At 36.2% G+C, this 18,198-nt stretch overlaps 1 protein-coding gene across 3 annotated transcripts; it reads left to right on the forward strand.

Annotated features, from left to right (window-relative positions):
- Positions 1 to 536: 536 nt before the first annotated feature.
- Positions 537 to 7,196, forward strand: LOC134533335 (uncharacterized). Of its 3 annotated transcripts, XM_063370850.1 has the most exons (5): positions 537 to 809; positions 944 to 1,099; positions 2,421 to 3,240; positions 3,637 to 3,859; positions 5,004 to 7,196. In XM_063370850.1, exons 1-5 carry the CDS (start codon positions 679 to 681, stop codon positions 6,566 to 6,568), a joined length of 2,895 nt encoding a protein of 964 aa, XP_063226920.1. In that variant the 5' UTR covers positions 537 to 678; the 3' UTR covers positions 6,569 to 7,196. The 3 variants fall into 3 exon arrangements, with proteins under 3 accessions (XP_063226920.1, XP_063226921.1, XP_063226922.1); XM_063370851.1 differs by lacking the exon at positions 5,004 to 7,196 and having other exon boundaries at positions 3,637 to 4,079; XM_063370852.1 differs by lacking the exons at positions 3,637 to 3,859; positions 5,004 to 7,196 and having other exon boundaries at positions 2,421 to 3,609.
- Positions 7,197 to 18,198: the final 11,002 nt, after the last annotated feature.

Consider the following 18,198-nt stretch of genomic DNA (forward strand, 5'->3'; position numbering starts at 1 on the left):
AGAGACGTGCAGAGCCTTGGAAATCCGGCTTTTATTCGAAAACTATTCCACGTATTGTTTTGCGGTTTGGCTACGAAAAGCATTTAAGGAACAGCTTACAGGCCTATAATAGTGAGACGTTCTATTTTCCCTTACTAATAGGTAAGTTTTGACTGTGAAAATGGCTAAAACGGCACTTTTTGCGGCGAGATTTAGGTAAGAAGATTCATTTTCCCGGGCTTCGGAAAATTATAGACCCGTAGAATGCACCTTTGTCTTGCGTCGCGTGATAAAAAAATATAGTTTCGTAGATGAAAATCGATGGTTCTACGATGCAGTTCTAAAGCACTGCATGCCAGTAAGACACTCCAGCGAAGTGGCGCCACCACGCGCTCCGCTCGGCCGCTATCAGTCCAGGAGGGGAAGTAGCCTTGAGCGGCGGGAAGGTGGGTATGCGGGGGGAAAAGATCCGTCTGGTAGGGGGAGTGCCCAGCTGCTGCGTGTCGCTAACCTGAGTCTAGGGCAGTAGCTGTCTTTGACAGAGGCACAGTGCGAGGTGCGAGATAATAGTTCGTACATCCATCATCCTGCGTGCGTGCTCTGATACTTGTGAATGTGTGTGGGTGAATTGACTCGCGTCAAGTGCCAGTAGAACGTTTAGCCTTTATACCCATTTAGAAAGGTTTGATTTACAAAGGTATGGAATCTGCGAGAAAGCAAGTTTTGAATGAAGACAAAAGAAGAGGTAAAAAACGTCACTTGCGTCTGAATGCAGTTCGAAAGAAAAGGAAATGGAACAAAGGGAAAGTTTTACGTTTAGTTGACGGCAGGTAAGTGTGTTGTACATTTATTAAGAAACATGTAAGCCTTCACTTTCAGTTGAAAAGGTTATATAGCATAATTTTTTATATTCCTTTACTATCCATTTAAGCTGTATTAAATTTAAATGTTCTTTCTTTCACAGGCTGCGTTACGTGAAAAACCATGAAACAAGGTTTTCCAACTATACTTCACATGAGTCTTTCAGTACATCCAAACACGCGGGGAATATAGAAAATGCTGTTGAAAGGAAAACCCAGACAGACAGTGAGACTTGCTACATAACGTTGTCTCCAGCAAGGTTTGAATAATAGTTTTTTTCAACAATTACTTAAGAATAATTAAAGGGCAAAATGCCGAAAGAAGGTGTCTCTCTTACTTTTCTAGCACGGATAAAACGTCTATAACGCATGAATACCTGTATATGAATATTACGTAGGCCTATACACATACATAAAATAGTCCACTACATTACTGCATAGTTTTATAGCATGCTTTCCCGTATGAGATTCATGAAACGTTTCCTTAAATGTTTCCAAATACTTCTGCACTGAATGAAAATTAATAAAAAAGTAATATGCCTGTTCTTGACACATTTCTCTTAAATGTCGTGTGTGTATGTATTTATAATAGCTTACATAAATACGTTCCATCATTTTATGACTGAGAACTGAAAATTAATTGACTCTACATCGGAATCAGTGAATATTCGTTATTACTTACGATTTTTCACAGATTCAATTTGATGAAACATCTCAATCAGTAAACTGTAGAAAACTACATATTAACTTTGTTAAACCAATAATTGAAATAGTGAAACATATTAATTCGCAAATTTAATTTGTAAGATTTCGCGCTCAATTTATGAGGCGGTATTTTTTCATAATATAATATTAGTGTTTTCAGTCCACATACTTTTAAATTCAACCTAAATATTATGTCTAACTCAACTACTATCATAAGAAATGGTAGCGTAGTGGTCAGGTCATCGGCTTTCGGCTGCAGACAACACGGATCAAATCATTCTTCCGATAAACTCGTTAGCAAATTGTAAAGTAGGTAACAGTATTCTACAAACATAGGAATATGGAAGAAATAAAAGAATATAATCTTTCATTTTTTATTTAAATTACTTATGATTAAAATTTAGATCTTTATTAACACTTATAAATAGTACTTCAGTTGCGTGGTTACATTTTATGTTAAAAGAAAGTTGAAGGGTTATACCTAGTAACAATTGTATATAACTTATGTGAGCGTTTTCAAAATATTATTTGTTTATAGCTTTTTACTGTTACCATCGCTGAGCGGTTGGAAGTGTTGTTGTTTGCTGTATTCAAATACTGTTTAACATATCTTCCATTACGCCTACAGTTAATAAATTATTTTGTTTTAACGGTTATATAATTAAAATATTCTGAGACGTGGTATTTTTGTTTTACACAGCAATGTTGTAATTTCACAATTGGAACATTGAGCCAAACTTTGCGACATAATTAATGAAATATATTATTAATTTTAGCCTACTAATTATGTCAACAATAATAGTTGTTTACAATTTTAATAGCGTATTTGATTATTATTTCAAGGAAAATCATATCTTTAATTTTGTTTTGTTTTAGGTGTTCCACCTCTCCCGGCGATACTGCTTCACATGATCAAGTAGACATCGATGGAGCAGGTTGTTCGTTTTGGACAAACGAAATATTGGCGTCACCGCAGAAAGTCACAACTACTGATTATCCTACAGAAGAATATGATGTTACTGGAATATTTTCAGACACGGAACAAGAGTCAAAATCGGTCACAAGTGACTACGCTCAGCTTCTTGAAGGCGTGGAGAAACTTTCGTCACCAGCATCTTCACCCGAACAAACCTCTCCTAAAAAAACTTTCAGCTCTGAATCATCAACCTTTCCGATACAAGGCCGTCGACTGTTTGATGTTGACTTTCTATTCAAAGAAATGTCGCGCATCAGCCAACATAACAAAGTGTTTCAGTGTTCGTTTGAAAATATGCGATTAATAAAAGAACATAAAAATGGAATGATAAGTAAATTTGATTTCAAGTGTAATATGTGTGGTACTGTTGAATCTATTTTCTCGGAGGACCCCCAAACAAATAAAGTCAACTGTAACATGGCATGGGTGAACAGTATGTTGTTAACGGGCCAAAGTTTTACACAGTTACAAGACATAACTTCAACTTTGGAAATGCCTTGCATGGCCAAGGAGACTTTCAACAAATGTCAAAAATCCCTATCTTCTGTTATACACGATGTCGCATGTCAAAGTATGGAAGCCGCTGGCAAAGAAGAAGCAAGATTGGCAGTAGAAAATGGCAGTGTGGATGTCGACGGAGTTCCTCTCATAGCAGTTGTCACTGATGGAGCTTGGTGTAAACGATCGTATGGAAACAAATATGATGCTCTTTCTGGGGTGGTAAGTTTGTGTATTACGTAATCTTATTGCGTGTTGAATAATAATTTGTAGGCAATCTGTGTTATATCAGTAATTATGTATTATTAGTAACTAAAATAAGTTCATGACAGTGTGAACAACACGTAATAGTTATTTTGTTAATATTTCCTTCTTTTGTAGATAAATGCGACAATTTAAATTCTTTATAAGTGCAAACATTGTATAGTTATTTTGTGATAGACCTGTTTGCTAGTATGAAAGTCTTTTAGGCCTACCGGCATAGAGCCATATACTTAGAGCCTATTGGCATAATGCCAGACATTCGAAATAATGTAATTATCCTGATTATACAATGTTCGTTACCTTACATTAAGTTTTACAGCGAACAGATTAAATATGTTTTTTTTTTTCTTATAGGCTTGCATAGTAGGAAAAGAAACAAAAAAAGTTATCTTCGCAAGCACTAGGAATCGATACTGCTGCATATGTTCACGAGCAAACAGTAAAAATGAGACGCCAAAGGACCACGTCTGTTTCAAAAATTGGAACAAGTCTTCAAATGCCATGGAATCTGACATCATAGTGGAAGGTTTCAAATGCAGTGTTTCCATGCATAACCTGAAATATCATCAGCTGATTGGTGAGTCACAAGGTGATCAGTTAATTTCAGATGTTATTAATTATTATGTATTTGTGTCGATAGTATATTTTCGAAATAATTTCAATGCCGTGTGGTATTTAATGTTTTTATTTCCGACGTCGCACGTTTCATATGTTTTCATACAATGCTGCATATTGTAACGAACTGAAATGTAGCGCTTTTGTAACAGCTACTTCCTAAATATACAGAAAGGTATTAGCTCTACAATGTTTATTAATGTAACCTCGCGAAGAGTAGGTACTAAATATTGTGAACTATATGAAAATAGTTAGCCTCAGAGCAGTAACCGAGCGCTCTGATATGCCTACAAGAAGAACGTGCATATGTGGCCATTTCGAGTTAAAAATGATTTGGTAGTTTTCTGTAGGTATTTTTCAGTGAGCCATTGTATGTAAGTAGTTGTGTTAATTAAAGAAATGTTGTCTTGCACTTGTATTTCATACCCCAGAAATAGCATAGCCATACAATTCAGAGCCTACCACTATGTTAATATATGTACTTCTTTGAGGGCTTAACTGCAGATTTATGTCTTGGTATGGTTCTTAGGAATATTTTTAAAGGGTATGCAAGGTATAAAGTTTTCCATTTAGCCGAAAAAAGGACCCAAAAATATTGTAAAGTATGCGGCCTTAGTTTTAATATTTGTGAGAAATAGAGTATTGAAGTCTTATCTTGTTTAAGGCCTTGTTACAGCGTTTAACGGCCCTTCAAAAACAATAATTTTTAATCAATGTTTTGTCTATACAGAAAAATCACCCAGTTTTAACAATACCACCTTAAACGTTTTATTAAAGTATTGTCATACCAATAAACATAACAGTTTTTTTCCAATATTTCTAAATAAGTTAACGCCAATTTTTTGCCCGAAAATGAGATAAAGAATGACAAAATAATGTATGCGGCCGAATTATACGTGGTAGATTTAAATAGCTTCTAAGGATTTGTTCACAGTTTCATTTCACGGAGTCATGAATTTTCTCAATTCATTACATTGGAAACTAACTGATAAATTTAACTCATTATTTTCGAAACGCTGCAACATGGCCTTGTATTTTTTTTCGTATATAAATAAATACCTATACATTTATCACATTAGTACGTAGCGTGTTGTAAACATTTTCAGGAGATGGCGATAGCAGCATTATGACCCAGTTGGTGAAGGCTCAGCCATATGGTCCAAATTTTACAATCACCAAAATTGAATGTACTAACCACATACTGCGAAATTACCTTCGAAGGATACGTTGTATTGCTCAAAAGACGAAAAACGAAATTGGTTCCGTTTCTCCTGTTCTACGAAAGGCTGTATCTGACAAACAACTCCGCCTTCGAGCTGCAGTCACCGGAGCTGTGCAGCATAGGCGTGCTCAAAAAGAGTTTCCAATTCACAGAAAAATTGAGGAGTTAAAACTTGACATTTACAATGGTCCATTTCACGTATTTGGTGACCACTCAGGATGCGCAATTAGAGGTTATTTCTGTAGCGGATTGAAAGAAAACGAGGAAAACCTTGTACCGCCTCTTCAAGAGGCAGGTATATGGTCAGAAATAATAGCAGCTCGAAACATTGTTGCACATCATGCTGTAAGCCTTTTACATAATGTCAATACTAATACAGCAGAGTCTTTCAATAATGTGGTTTGCAAGCATGTTTCAAGTAAACGAGTAAACTTTTGTTTGAGTGGTGGCTACCAAACAAGAAGCGAGCTCTCTGTAATTTCTTTTAATTCAGGTCCTCAAACACAGTCCTTTATCCATAAAGGTTTAACAAACAGTAGTCCTGGAAACATCACTAAAGCTCACATACAGCGCAAGGAACGTTCATCAGAGAAAAGAAAGCTCAGGAGGCTGACAAACCCACAAACATTTAAGCGCAGAAAGTTGTATGTGACAGGTCCTGACAAGGATTATGGCTGTGTAGAACAACGCATACCTGACATGGAACCAGACGAATATGCAAGACAGACACAGGAATTTCTCGCTAGTCTTTGTAAAACGGATGAAGAACGAGAAAATCTACAAATCGCTACCAAAGGGCAAAATGATTCTGTTCTCTGGAAATCAGAAAGAATCAAGCGACTGACAGCATCAAATTTCGGTAGAATCTGTAACATGAAGAAATCCACTAAGCGAGCAAAATCCGTTGTCAGTATATTGTACAGTAGGTTTTCAGGGACGGAGGCCACAAGGTATGGATTGGAAAATGAGCATAGCGCCATTCAGGATTTTGAAGTGAACTTTGGTAAGAAGGTGGCTCGCTGTGGCTTATTCGTCGATAAGGAACACCCATGGCTGGCAGCAACACCTGACGGTCTTGTTGGAGATGATGGTATCCTTGAAGTAAAATGTCCTGCCGTAGCTGCCAGAATGTCTCCACAAGAAGCAGTGGAACAGAAAAAAGTAACATTTTGTAACATTGTGGATGGTAAAATGTTTCTGAAGAAAGGACATGCTTACATGTACCAAGTGCAGGGACAACTGCATATTACCAATCGTAAGTACTGTTATTTCGTCCTTTGGACACCACGTGGCTTACTAGTGCAACAAATTGAAAGAGAGAACAGTTTCTGGAAAGAAAAAATGATCAACAAACTGACACAGTTTTACATGACGTGCCTTCTACCGGAAATAATAGATCCACGTTATCCTAGGAATATGGAAATCAGGGAACCTGATAATACACTGTAAACAATTGATGGACAATAGCCTTACATGTAAGCCAAAATTACCACAAACAGTACAGGTAAATTCCCATTTTTAAAGAAGGATATTAACAACAAAAATGATTTCATAAAGATTACAGTTAGGCCTATAGATTTTTGTTTTCTAGTCCAATAAACAATTGAAACATAGAAAATTGGCGTACTATTTTGACGAAAGATGTTTGAAATGATACAGTTATACAGACAAGTGCCCAGTTGCCAGTTTCCGTGCCAACAGAAAAAAAAAACCTTATGTTTGTGTATGCTGTGAAATACTTAAATCAATATAATGTAACAGTGTAATTGGCATGCAGTGTCTTATAACTTTGCACTTAGATTATATTATTATGGGCCGTATCTCATTGTGAATCGTTTTAAAAGATATACGTAAAATGTTTGTTTCACTCTACATGTTATATTGTGCGCTGATAGTTTACTACTAGTATCGAGCAGCTGTTTATTTTTATTTTTGGTTTTGATGTATTAACATTAGTTTCATTATTTGTATTTGCACCGTATTATTTATCAAGAGTGTTCGAAACGAAATAATTTGTTATACTGAATCTGAAATAGTTGTATGAATATATTTATTTTTGTATGTTTAAATATGTAAGGTGGAATATTTTTTTGTGTGAACAATTAGTATGTATGTTCAGAGCTATTGTATTGTAGCTATTGTCTCAACAGTTTCAAAACATTAAGCCAGTTTTTTACCATTTACTTAAGCTGATTCATGGTGACAACTGTCTTATTTTGTGGTACAAATTACATAGATGTATAACCTGTAGTAAGAATGAACATAACAATTCTCATAGATATAAAATGTAAATAAAATATGTAAATGTGGTATTGTTGAATGAGCATTAGGTGTTGTGTGAATAATATATTTTGTTATGAATGTTGTAATTTACAAGAAAGATATTTATATACATATGTTGTAAAATATACACATATCCATACACACTTTGCAGCAAGTGATTTCATTACATACCCTTCCATTTTATTTTGGCATTTTGTATACACTGCCAAAGGAAAAGTTTAATTACGATTTACTACCAATCTGTACAAAGTGCCTACAAGAGGTTTACATTTGTGGATACATGTGCCTCTGTAGTACATTATTATTGTAATAGTGAACGAATATTAAATTCACACATCTGGTACTTTAAAATTAAGTAGGAATATGAAGAAAACATACACTATAGTATTTGTTACATTAAGAAGGATCACAAACACACATGGTATTACCCATATTAAAATAAGAATAATATATAAATACATTAAGATTAGAAACATTACAGAGTTTACATTACTTAAGACCGACGACAATAAATAGGGATGTAGTACGTTGAGTAACATTGTCATATATTACATGACAAATTAATCCTTTAGTACACTCACTAGGTCATTGAATAATCTAAGACAATCATAAGAATAAACTCAGGCAATATAGAAAGGCCTATACGAGTACACAAACGAATAAACATTAGACTACTAGTTAACTTACAGTAGAACAAAAACTAAACATGTCTTAATTTTTTATCAAATATTTCATAAGTTTATTTATGACCCGCAGTGAAATTTACAGTTTTTTTTTTGTCCTGAAATAAAATTGCATTCGCTATGTTCTTTCTAGACATCGTTTTCCGCACTATCTCTTAAAAATTGTGAGCTGTAGCGCTAAGCAGCACACAGGCTGACGAACATATAAGAATAAATTTAGCCAATCAGTGTAGGCTAATGCGTAGCAAGTTTAATAGTTCAGTCGGTAATAATCTAAATTATTTGTTATAAAATGCAATAGAAACAAAACGATCTCATTTGATAGCAAATGTAGATAGTTGTTTTAAAGTACCACAAATTTGAAACACCATTTGTTAATTCACAGCCAACCATATAAGGAGTGAGGCAATCATCGTTTACGTAACATATGAGAGGCTAATATTGATAATGGTGTAAGTCACTTATATTCCGAAGCACTAGTGTTACATTAAATATGTTTCATACGAAAGCCCCTCTAAATTATTTAATATTTATTAACTTTCTCAAAATCATTCAAGCACTTAGTTGGTTCTGTCTTTTAAATATCGTAACAACTAATTGTTTTGTTAAAAATTGGTAATGTGCCTTATTCCACTATCATTCTAAGCCTTTCATATCATTGCATGCAGTTACGGCATTCATAATAAAAGGCCACTTATATTTTCCGAGTTTGAATAGGAAAATATATCTTTATTCGTTAAACATTTTTACTAAAGCCTGTTCTATAGTGACACGGAACCGTAAGCAACGGAAACGCATAACGGAAACTCAAACGCAATCGCAAGAGTTGTGTTGCCAATCTCATGCCGAAGCGTTTCCGTGTCCGCTTGCGTCCACTGTTGCAAGTATATTAAAATATTCGTTTTTGTGCGTTCACTGTAGAACGGACCTAATGATTTATAAGAACGGCTGAAAACAATAGCGTCCGAAATGAAATATGCTAGATGTATTTTACTGCAGAACAATAAACGGCGATTGTTTCATCAGCTGCAAAATATTGCATACAAACACAACTTTAAAAGCAACAGAGCATTCGTTTAGTGGGTAATAATAATTATATTATAGTTTCTTCATTCCAAAAGAAAGTATCATGGCATAAAAATATCTTTCACGATTCTCTGAAGTGTAATCTGGCCTTAGTTCAGCGCGGAAATCCTAAACAATGACATTCCGCCGCATGCGCCAGCCAAGTGTCTCGAGGTGCCGGCTCGGTGCCGGGAAGCGGACACCACGTTCACTATCTGCCTCGCGCCCTTTCCCCTGCCCACGCACTCTCCCTCCCTGGTGTCTGCTCGGCGGTCGGGTGGGGGAAGACACCATCCCGCCTTTCGAGGGGCGGAAAGCCACGGCGAGTAGTTCCAGCGTCTGCCGCGATTCCTGCACGAAGATGAGCCCGTCCAAGCGCGCGAAGTGATTTTCCCACGGACATAGGCGGCGCCCTTAAGAGAAGTACCATAAGGCATGCTTACTCTACGGAATTCATTTTTACACGGCTACAAAAGTGACACCCGTGTAGAAAGTCAAGCGACTGTCGTCTTAAGCTACGTCTTTCTGTAGTTCATTCGCTGCAACAGAAAATCACCCATGTGTAAGTGTCCTAAATGCCAAAACGATACGAGAATCGTCATAGTTAAACTGAGACAGATCAAGCACTGTGCCGCAAATTTGTAATTATAAGAAACCGATTTATTTTTGACCTATAATTTAATTTTGCATTTATAATTTTGACAGAGAATTTATATATTAACATAAACTTAGTTACCTTATTGTACTCGCACATTAAATCTTTTTCCAACGGGTTCTTTGAGAGGTTCCCAGCGCATAAACTGAAAGTTTGCAAACCCTTCGCGGCACCAGCAGCCAGACACAATTTCATCCCATATCGAGGCACGACAACATCTTGTAACTTTGACAAACTTCCTGCTCACTAGTGCCTTCCTCAGCATGCCCCCTGGGCAAAACTGTTCCGAGAGCTGGCCTGAGGTGAGCAACTCTTGTCACGATCCTTTAAAGGGTTTCCGACCTGCCAGGCAAGATCTGGGCTCCGGTCAAGTCCACTTCCCATCAGGACAGCAGGTTACTTCCCCATTCACCCATCATGCCTTTCCATGAACTTCTCCGAGAGCATGGACCGAGCTTTAACGTAGACTCTCGGCAGGCCGAAATCAAGGACATCTCATTGGTCGGATAAAGGTCTGTCTTCGCCATCTTGTGGTGAAGATGCCAACTACGATACTTTAGTTCGGCGAGTAGTGATGACCCTAGCGGCCACCACCTCACCTCTCTCTTCCTTTCAACCCATTTGGGCCCATAAGCACCAGACTTACAGAAGTCAACTACGCCCCCATCTCCCGGGACTTTTGAGAACTAGCCCCGATTCCGTTTTGCCTGTGTCCCGACAGAGGGCACTGCTTTCGGACCAGTAGTCACGTTTTTATTATTTTTTGGTCGTCGTAGTGAACTCTTAACTGCAACCTACGGCCAATCAGAGGCCAGTTCGCCTACATCCTAGGCCTCCGGGCTCCTAGCGTGAGTCTTAATTACATGCAGCCCAAGGGAGAATTGATTGGTTCACCTGGCATCACAGTGGTAAGTTCCTTCCAGTACTTCTCACCCGCAAACCCTTTTGCGAATCAGTGTCCCGGCGACTGGCCGCCTCGTTAAGGGATTTGATCCTATGTAGTCTGGGCGTGAACGCTATCTTATTATTATCGTGTTATTATTTACTAGGTAATCATTCAGATTGACTCGCACATGGCTCCCACGAGCATGGGTGAATCTACATAGGGAGTGATTTTCATCATTCTACCCCCCCCCCCCCCAACATTAAGCGGGAAATTCTACTCCCTGTACCTATGGTTTGACTTTTTACTTGATTTTTTGCCCTGATTTCACGATCACTTTTTATTTTCTCTATTATTTATATTCTTCAACACAGGAACTCCATTCATTTAGTTCCAGTGGTGTCCAAGAGATGATCCAATTGTACGGGTCTTTCTCCGGCTCAAATCCATCGCTAAATTCAGCCACTAGTTTACATTATCTTCTTTCTTGAGTTTATATGAATTCCACGCTTCTCTCCAGCCAGCTAACATTTGATCCGTCACCTCTTCATCTTAGTTATAGTCAGCGTCAGCGAACAGTCACCGATATTTGAAAATGTTAAATCAGAAATTGTTACCTAAATTATACATAGTTCCGCACTAGTTGAACTAACAAATGTTTTAAGGCAGTATTTTAACCATGAACTATCCAAGTAAAATTTAAACTAATTTTTTTCTGAAAGTTTGTTTATAATATGTCTTTTTTGGTCAAAGAAAAATGTAAAATTTGTATATCAGGTTCAATTTATATATTTGTAATCGATATTTTTAACAGCCGGGGCCTCAGAAAATTTGGTTTTTTAAATTTTTAAATTTTTGAATTTAATGAGGTCCAATTTATTATTTAACCAGTTATTAAATCTCTTATACTGTTAAAAAATAAATTTCCTTTTGCGATGTTATGTAACTTACTCTGTTAAGCAAAGAAAAAAGGTACAATTACCAAACCACTATCAAAAGAAAATAATGAAAACTGTAATGGCAAATAAACTGGGTAAGCTTTGAAATAAACATCTTATTTATTTTACTGAAACACCACTCGATCTACTTCATTCTCCTTCTTTTTGAGAATAATTAATGTTGTTAATATTCGCCCTCGTGTTCGCCTCGGGTTTTCTTGTTCTCCACTTTTTTTACTAAGATGCTTCCTTAGCTCTTCATGAACTCTTCATTTATGTACTTAAGAGAACACGAGGTGTGTAACAGCACAATTTATCAAACCTTTCCTGTACTAATCATCTCGTACACGTTACAAAATGAATCAAATGTACAAGATAAATTAATGAAATAACATGTAAGTTCGAACTTGTTCGTTGATGAAAACCCTTTCTGTACACAATATCATTAATTAAAGAAAATGTAATTGCACAAACAAAATTTGTAATAATTAAAATTAACTATTGACCAAAATATATAACTGGAATGTTCATGGCGGAAAATGAGAAAAGACACACAATTTTTGCAGCATTTGTAACAAAACCTTCCTTCTATAGTTGCCTTTAATTATATTTTTTTTGTTATTAACTAAGGCCAATATAGCATAAAGTTTTGTTAGCAGAACCTCAGCTCACTTATTTACAGAAAAATCTAATACTTTTTAATATTGTTTTACTTCCCAATTATTTCTTGTGCTACTAAAATATATGTTGGGTCTCTACATTACATTTTCATACGGCTATCTATTACTTCAGGCATTACGCATTTTAAGTAGAATTGTGTCAAATTTGGTAGCATATTGTTCAAACAAAACTGTTAAGTTTGAATTTCTTTCAGTAAAATCCTTCTTACTCCTGCAGGCCACGAGATCACCATACTGATTGTTTGATTTATTAATTTGTCCCTGAATTTGGAAATAGAAACTGTGCTGTTTCATATCCCCAGTGAAAAGTAGATTTTAAGCATTCATGTCAATAAAAGTTCATGAAAATCCCAGTAAACTGCTCATGTAAAAAAAGGAGAGTTCACGTTAACCGAGGCGAACACGAAGGCAAACATTAACAAAAATAAAATACAATACGAACTCTCTCAGTTTTACAGGCTGACTTAATGTTATTTTTTAAAACAGAGACTGATTAATATGTGTTTCATTTCAGAACAGATATTATGTTGTTAAATTTTGGTGTAGCAATTTTTTTTAAAAAAATTTGCTTGAAAATATGGATTGACATGAGGAATGTATTCACAACAGTATCATAATGATTTATTATTTTTACACTTGTAAATACAGTCTCAGTTATATGGTTAACAATTTTATTCACGCAATGGTTCAGTGTAAAAATGAATTTAACATTTACTAATTTATATTTACTGCTCAAAAAATTGTCTTTATAAAATATGGCTGATAAATGCTTGTTTGCAATCCCAGGAATTAAATGAATTACTAAATGATCGATACTTACAACTTAACGAGTTTAAAGTGACATCGTCATAAAAATAACAATTACAATTACATATGGTGGTACATCAATAAAGCCATTTGTGGCAACACGTTTTCAAAATATGATAGTGAATTTCTTATGTTTTGATTGGATTGGACTATTAGATACTTATGACACAGATAAGATTGTTACTACCCTTGTGTACTTAAAGAAAGCTTTGTATAAATCTCGTTGTAAAATCCCTGGAAGCTGATTTATGTGTGTGAACGACACTACTTTATACTCATTGGTACACCAGGGAGAAACATTAAAAAAGAGGAAAAATACTAGTCACAATCGAAGTAGATTATGGATCGTACTGGAAGGAATAAATAGAAAAAGATGTTTGCTTACAGCTTACGATTTTTATTACTAATTAAAGTGTTCATTATTTTCTTTTGATAGTTTTAGAAATTAAAAGAATACACACATTAAAGTTAATTGGTGTCCCGGCCATCAAAAGTTATCAATTACAAACAGATTATCTGGAATATGATTCTAGCATTTTCCTTTGACATAATCAAGCTTTCACAAAAAGTAACATAAAGAATTTAACTAGCACATTTTAAGATTTAACGTTTGTTAGCCCAACCAGTGCGGAACTATCTATACTCTGATTTAACAATATCTGATGGTTGACTGATAAATGGCGGTGACTAGAAGCCGGAGAGACTCGTAGAATTCATGTCCATTCCAGAGGGAAGGGTGTAAGTTTAGTTGAATTTCGTGATGGGCTTGAGTCAGAGACAAACCTGAACTCTTGCACCATCTCTTGGACACAACTGGAACCTAAGAAAGGTATCCAGTGGTCAAGAATGGAAATTAAGTTGACAAGCAACATGAATGGAGAAGTTAGGGCAAATGTTAAGTAGGGAGCCAAGTATAGGCAAAAGGGCGTAGAATTTTCCACTCACCATCCCTCGGAAGAAGCACTATTGCTACGAGATTACCTAGTAGTCCGAACTAACGTGAACATCAATCTAGAACATTAAAAACAACCAGGGATCAGTCCCGGAACCTACGGGATCACATCCCTTAAGTTAGTCGCGGTGAAACTGCTTCCGAATGGAGTCGCGGGCGAGAAGCATCGGAGAGATGCGACCACAGCGATGGCAGAAGGACGAATCAATCAATCCATAGGGTTGCATGTAGTTAAAAACTTGTGTTAGAAAAAAATTAACAATGAAAAAAAAACCAATAAATTTTATAAAAAATTACATAACTTCCGGCTTGTACTATCCTTGCTCAACAAATGAGAAGTTCACAAGCTGGCAAAAGCTTTTTTTGTAATTTTTTAACAATTTTTTTGTTATTTTACATTTATTTTTTTATTTTTTTATTTTTTCTGATTTTTCTGATATTTAGGTAAACATGATAGTTTTCTCCGTGTGCTCCTGATTATTTGTGACAGTATATATAAATGTTTTTTTTCCGAGTGCTCCTGATTATTCCTGGCTAGACATCTGATGGTTTTCTCCAAGTGCTCCTGATTAATCCTGGCCATAGATTTCATGGTGATTTTCGAGTGATTCTAGTTAATCCTGGCCAGACATCTGATGCTGATATCCGAGTGCTTATGGTTATTTATGGGAAATCGATCTCTGCAATAAATATTATTTTACTTAATGAGTAATGTCATTTCATTCAGAGTTACATTTAATTAGTGAATTTTTACTTCTTAATCATCACATACAATATTTTTATCAGGTGGAACTGAAACAAAAAGAAAAATTCATTACTCAGTCCAATAATATGTGATAAGACGGATGAGAAACACTATCACGAAAGACGAACTTCCTACTCCTGGATGTATAGCGAAGCCTTCCTTCTTTTGCGATCGTTAGTGAGCATTCCGCATCCAACATAAAATAAATAAATATTATTTACTTACATGTAACACGTGACGACTTTTGTTGACAATAATGGACACTACTTTAAACAAGTTATATTGTATGTGATAAATTAACTCGTAGACTCGTAGCCTCCTAGTCTAGTAGTTAAATAGCAGCTAGGCCTAAGACTGTTAGAAGCCGAATACTATTGACGCCATGGAACCAATTACAGATGGTGCTTATGAATGATGGAGTCAGCGACACATGAAACCATAAACTGTTGGAACCAATGACCGCTGACCGTTGGAGCTAATGACTTATCGAGCCAATGACTGTTGGAGTCAATTATTGTTGGTACCAATGAATTTTGTATCCATTGACTGTCGGAATCAATAAATATTGCAGCCAATGACTGTTGGAGACATTATATCCTAATGTCAAATTGACGAACGCAACCTGCTGAGTTGAATTTTCGTGAAAATGTACGTCCTTTTCATAAAATAGGATTCCTTTTACGTGAATTTACGTTCAAATTTGCGTCCCGTTCGTTGAATGTTCATCCAAATGTGCTTTCTTTTTGTTGATTGTGCTTCCAATTGTGCTTCCTTTTCGTTGATTGTGCTTCCGATTGTGCTTCCTTTTCGTTGATTATGCTTCCAAATGTGATTCTTTTCGTTTAATGAGTGTCCTGTATTCGGGGTGTGCATTGCGTGTTTGGTGTGTATATTGCGTGGTAATTGCGTTGTCATTGCGTGTGCATTGAACGACCAGTGCGTACATTGCGTAGTCATTGCGTGAACATTGCGTGTATTGGGTGTTCATTGCGTATATTGCACGTGCATTGCGTTTTTGGTGTGTACATCGCGTGGTAATTGCGTTGTCATTGCGTGTAAATTAAGTGATCAGTGCGTACATTGCGTAGTCATTGCGTGACCATTGCGTGCATTGCGTGCACATTGTGTGTATTGTGTGTTGAGTGCGTGTATTGCGTGATCATAATATTTGTTGACTTTGCTTCCAAATGTGTTACCTTATTTTGGTGTGCTTTTTTTTAAATAATGTTTTGAATCTTGTTTTACAGTTAATGGATCTTGATTTAAATATCATATATTTCGTCAGTTGCATGTATATAGCGATTTCTCAGACGGTGGGACTTTCAGTTTATTACTGTCTTCGACAGTTTAACGATCACATAGTTTAGTCTCATCTTCCGCATTAGTTGCGCAGTAGCCTGTTCTTGTGATGTCGATGGCATATTTACCGTATTTAACGTCGAACACGATGCAGGTTGAACCATTGACTATGGGAACCCTGACGTCAGCGACGTCGATGATGGCGCAGATCCCGTTGACAACACAAGAGGAGACTTCAACAGTCATAGTACCACCAGCAGAAAAGAGCTTCTTGTCTTCATTGCTGGCTGCAGAGGAAACCTCAATGAACAATGTTTCGCCCTCGATGGAGACTTGAGTGGCTGTCGAATCGACAACAACTAACGAACATCGGTGTCGTTCTTGCGACAAGATTTTCTCAAACATCAGCAATGCTCAACGACAGAGAAGAGAGAATGCGCTAAGAATGTTTCTCGTAAAATGTTTGGCTGTAAATCTGTCGCAAGCAATTTACAAGAAATGCTAATTTGAAGCCACACTTGAAGACATGCAAAGGTCCTGCTGCGCGTCATAAAGTAAAGGTCTCTGTGCAACAGCGAATGATTAATGTGCATAAGAGTATGCCTGGAAATGGTACAAATGCATTCTCATTGGCATCTGGTATGGGTTCATCTTCATCAAATTGGCATCCTTGTGGCTACTGCGATATGACTTTTGCATTTGCACATGAGGTAGGGAGACATGAGAGGAGTAAATGTACAAAGAATCCTTCTCGCATGAAGTTTCGCTGTGATGAATGCTATGAATGGTTTACTCAAATTGATAATTTGTGTCGACATGAAAAAAAACTATAAAGATGAAGTCGGTGTGCCTACTGTTGAACTATCTGCAGAAAATTTGAAACCTCGGTTTTTTTGGAGACTCGTGAGCGTACAAGCAAAAAAAAACCGATGTGCAGCAATTGATTGTTATGGCATCTGGACATGAAACTTAACCAATGACAGTGTTCGGTGCATTACAGGTAAATAATAATGGCCTCTACTTGGCGCAGTCTGTTTTTCGTGGAAAGACTACTATTATCTAAATACGATTAGTGAGTCAAAAAACATTTGACCATTCTTGACGATATCAGACAGAAAATAATCAATCAGCTTACTGATGACATAGCCTCAAACGGTCCTTTAAAATATAACGTGTGGCTGGACTGTATATATGGAATGCCATATCAGTTCGATGACAAAGTGAAGAAGTGTGCTTTCAAGACATCGCCTGCTGTAATTTACAGTTCTGACGATGTGAAGCAAACTGTTAAACACGGTGTCCAGAAACTCTTTCAAGAAGAGGAGGACTATGTTAGTAAAGGTTCTGGTTGGTCTCTGTCTAGTATAAACTGATTGGAGCTTAGAATTAGTCATTTCACGCCGATGCAGGACTAAATGTTTAAGATTTTTAACTTACGCAAGTGTTACTGTCGTAGAATAAAAGTTATGTAATAATTTGTACCTTGTAAAGAACTTGTGGTGTTTTATTATTTCGCGAATATTTTACTTTTGCGGAATTTTTAATTAAATTTATTTTTAGCGTTACCAAGGGATCGAACCAAAGTACATAATAAATTAAAAATCAGATTATTATTGATTGATTTGTTTCATGGATTTTGGAATTATTTTACAAATTTCTAGGTTAATTATTATGATTTTTTTAAGATGGCAGACATATCGACTTATAAGATGTTGGTTGGCTATGAAACTAACCTCCGTTTATGACATTGACCATGATTTATTGAAATTTTTATTTTTTTTTATAAAATAAAATTATTTTGCATAGAAAAGAGAATGAAGCAAGGATATGAACTATCGAATCAACCATTTTATGGATTGTAAATTTATTTTATGAACTTTGGAATTTTTCCTCAATTTCTACCTAAATAATTACACAAATCCACGATGGCGCCGAAATTTCAAGATGGCGGGAGTCTCCGGAAAATTAATAAATGAATACTGCACTCTAGCTGGTATGAATTAAACTAACATGATAGCAGCGCGCTCTTGCATACGAAAACAAGATGGTGGCCTCCAGAAGACATAAACAAGATGACGGACATGATGTC

This window comes from Bacillus rossius, chromosome 6 (assembly GCF_032445375.1).
Source record: "Bacillus rossius redtenbacheri isolate Brsri chromosome 6, Brsri_v3, whole genome shotgun sequence".
Lineage (NCBI taxonomy): Eukaryota > Metazoa > Arthropoda > Insecta > Phasmatodea > Bacillidae > Bacillus > Bacillus rossius.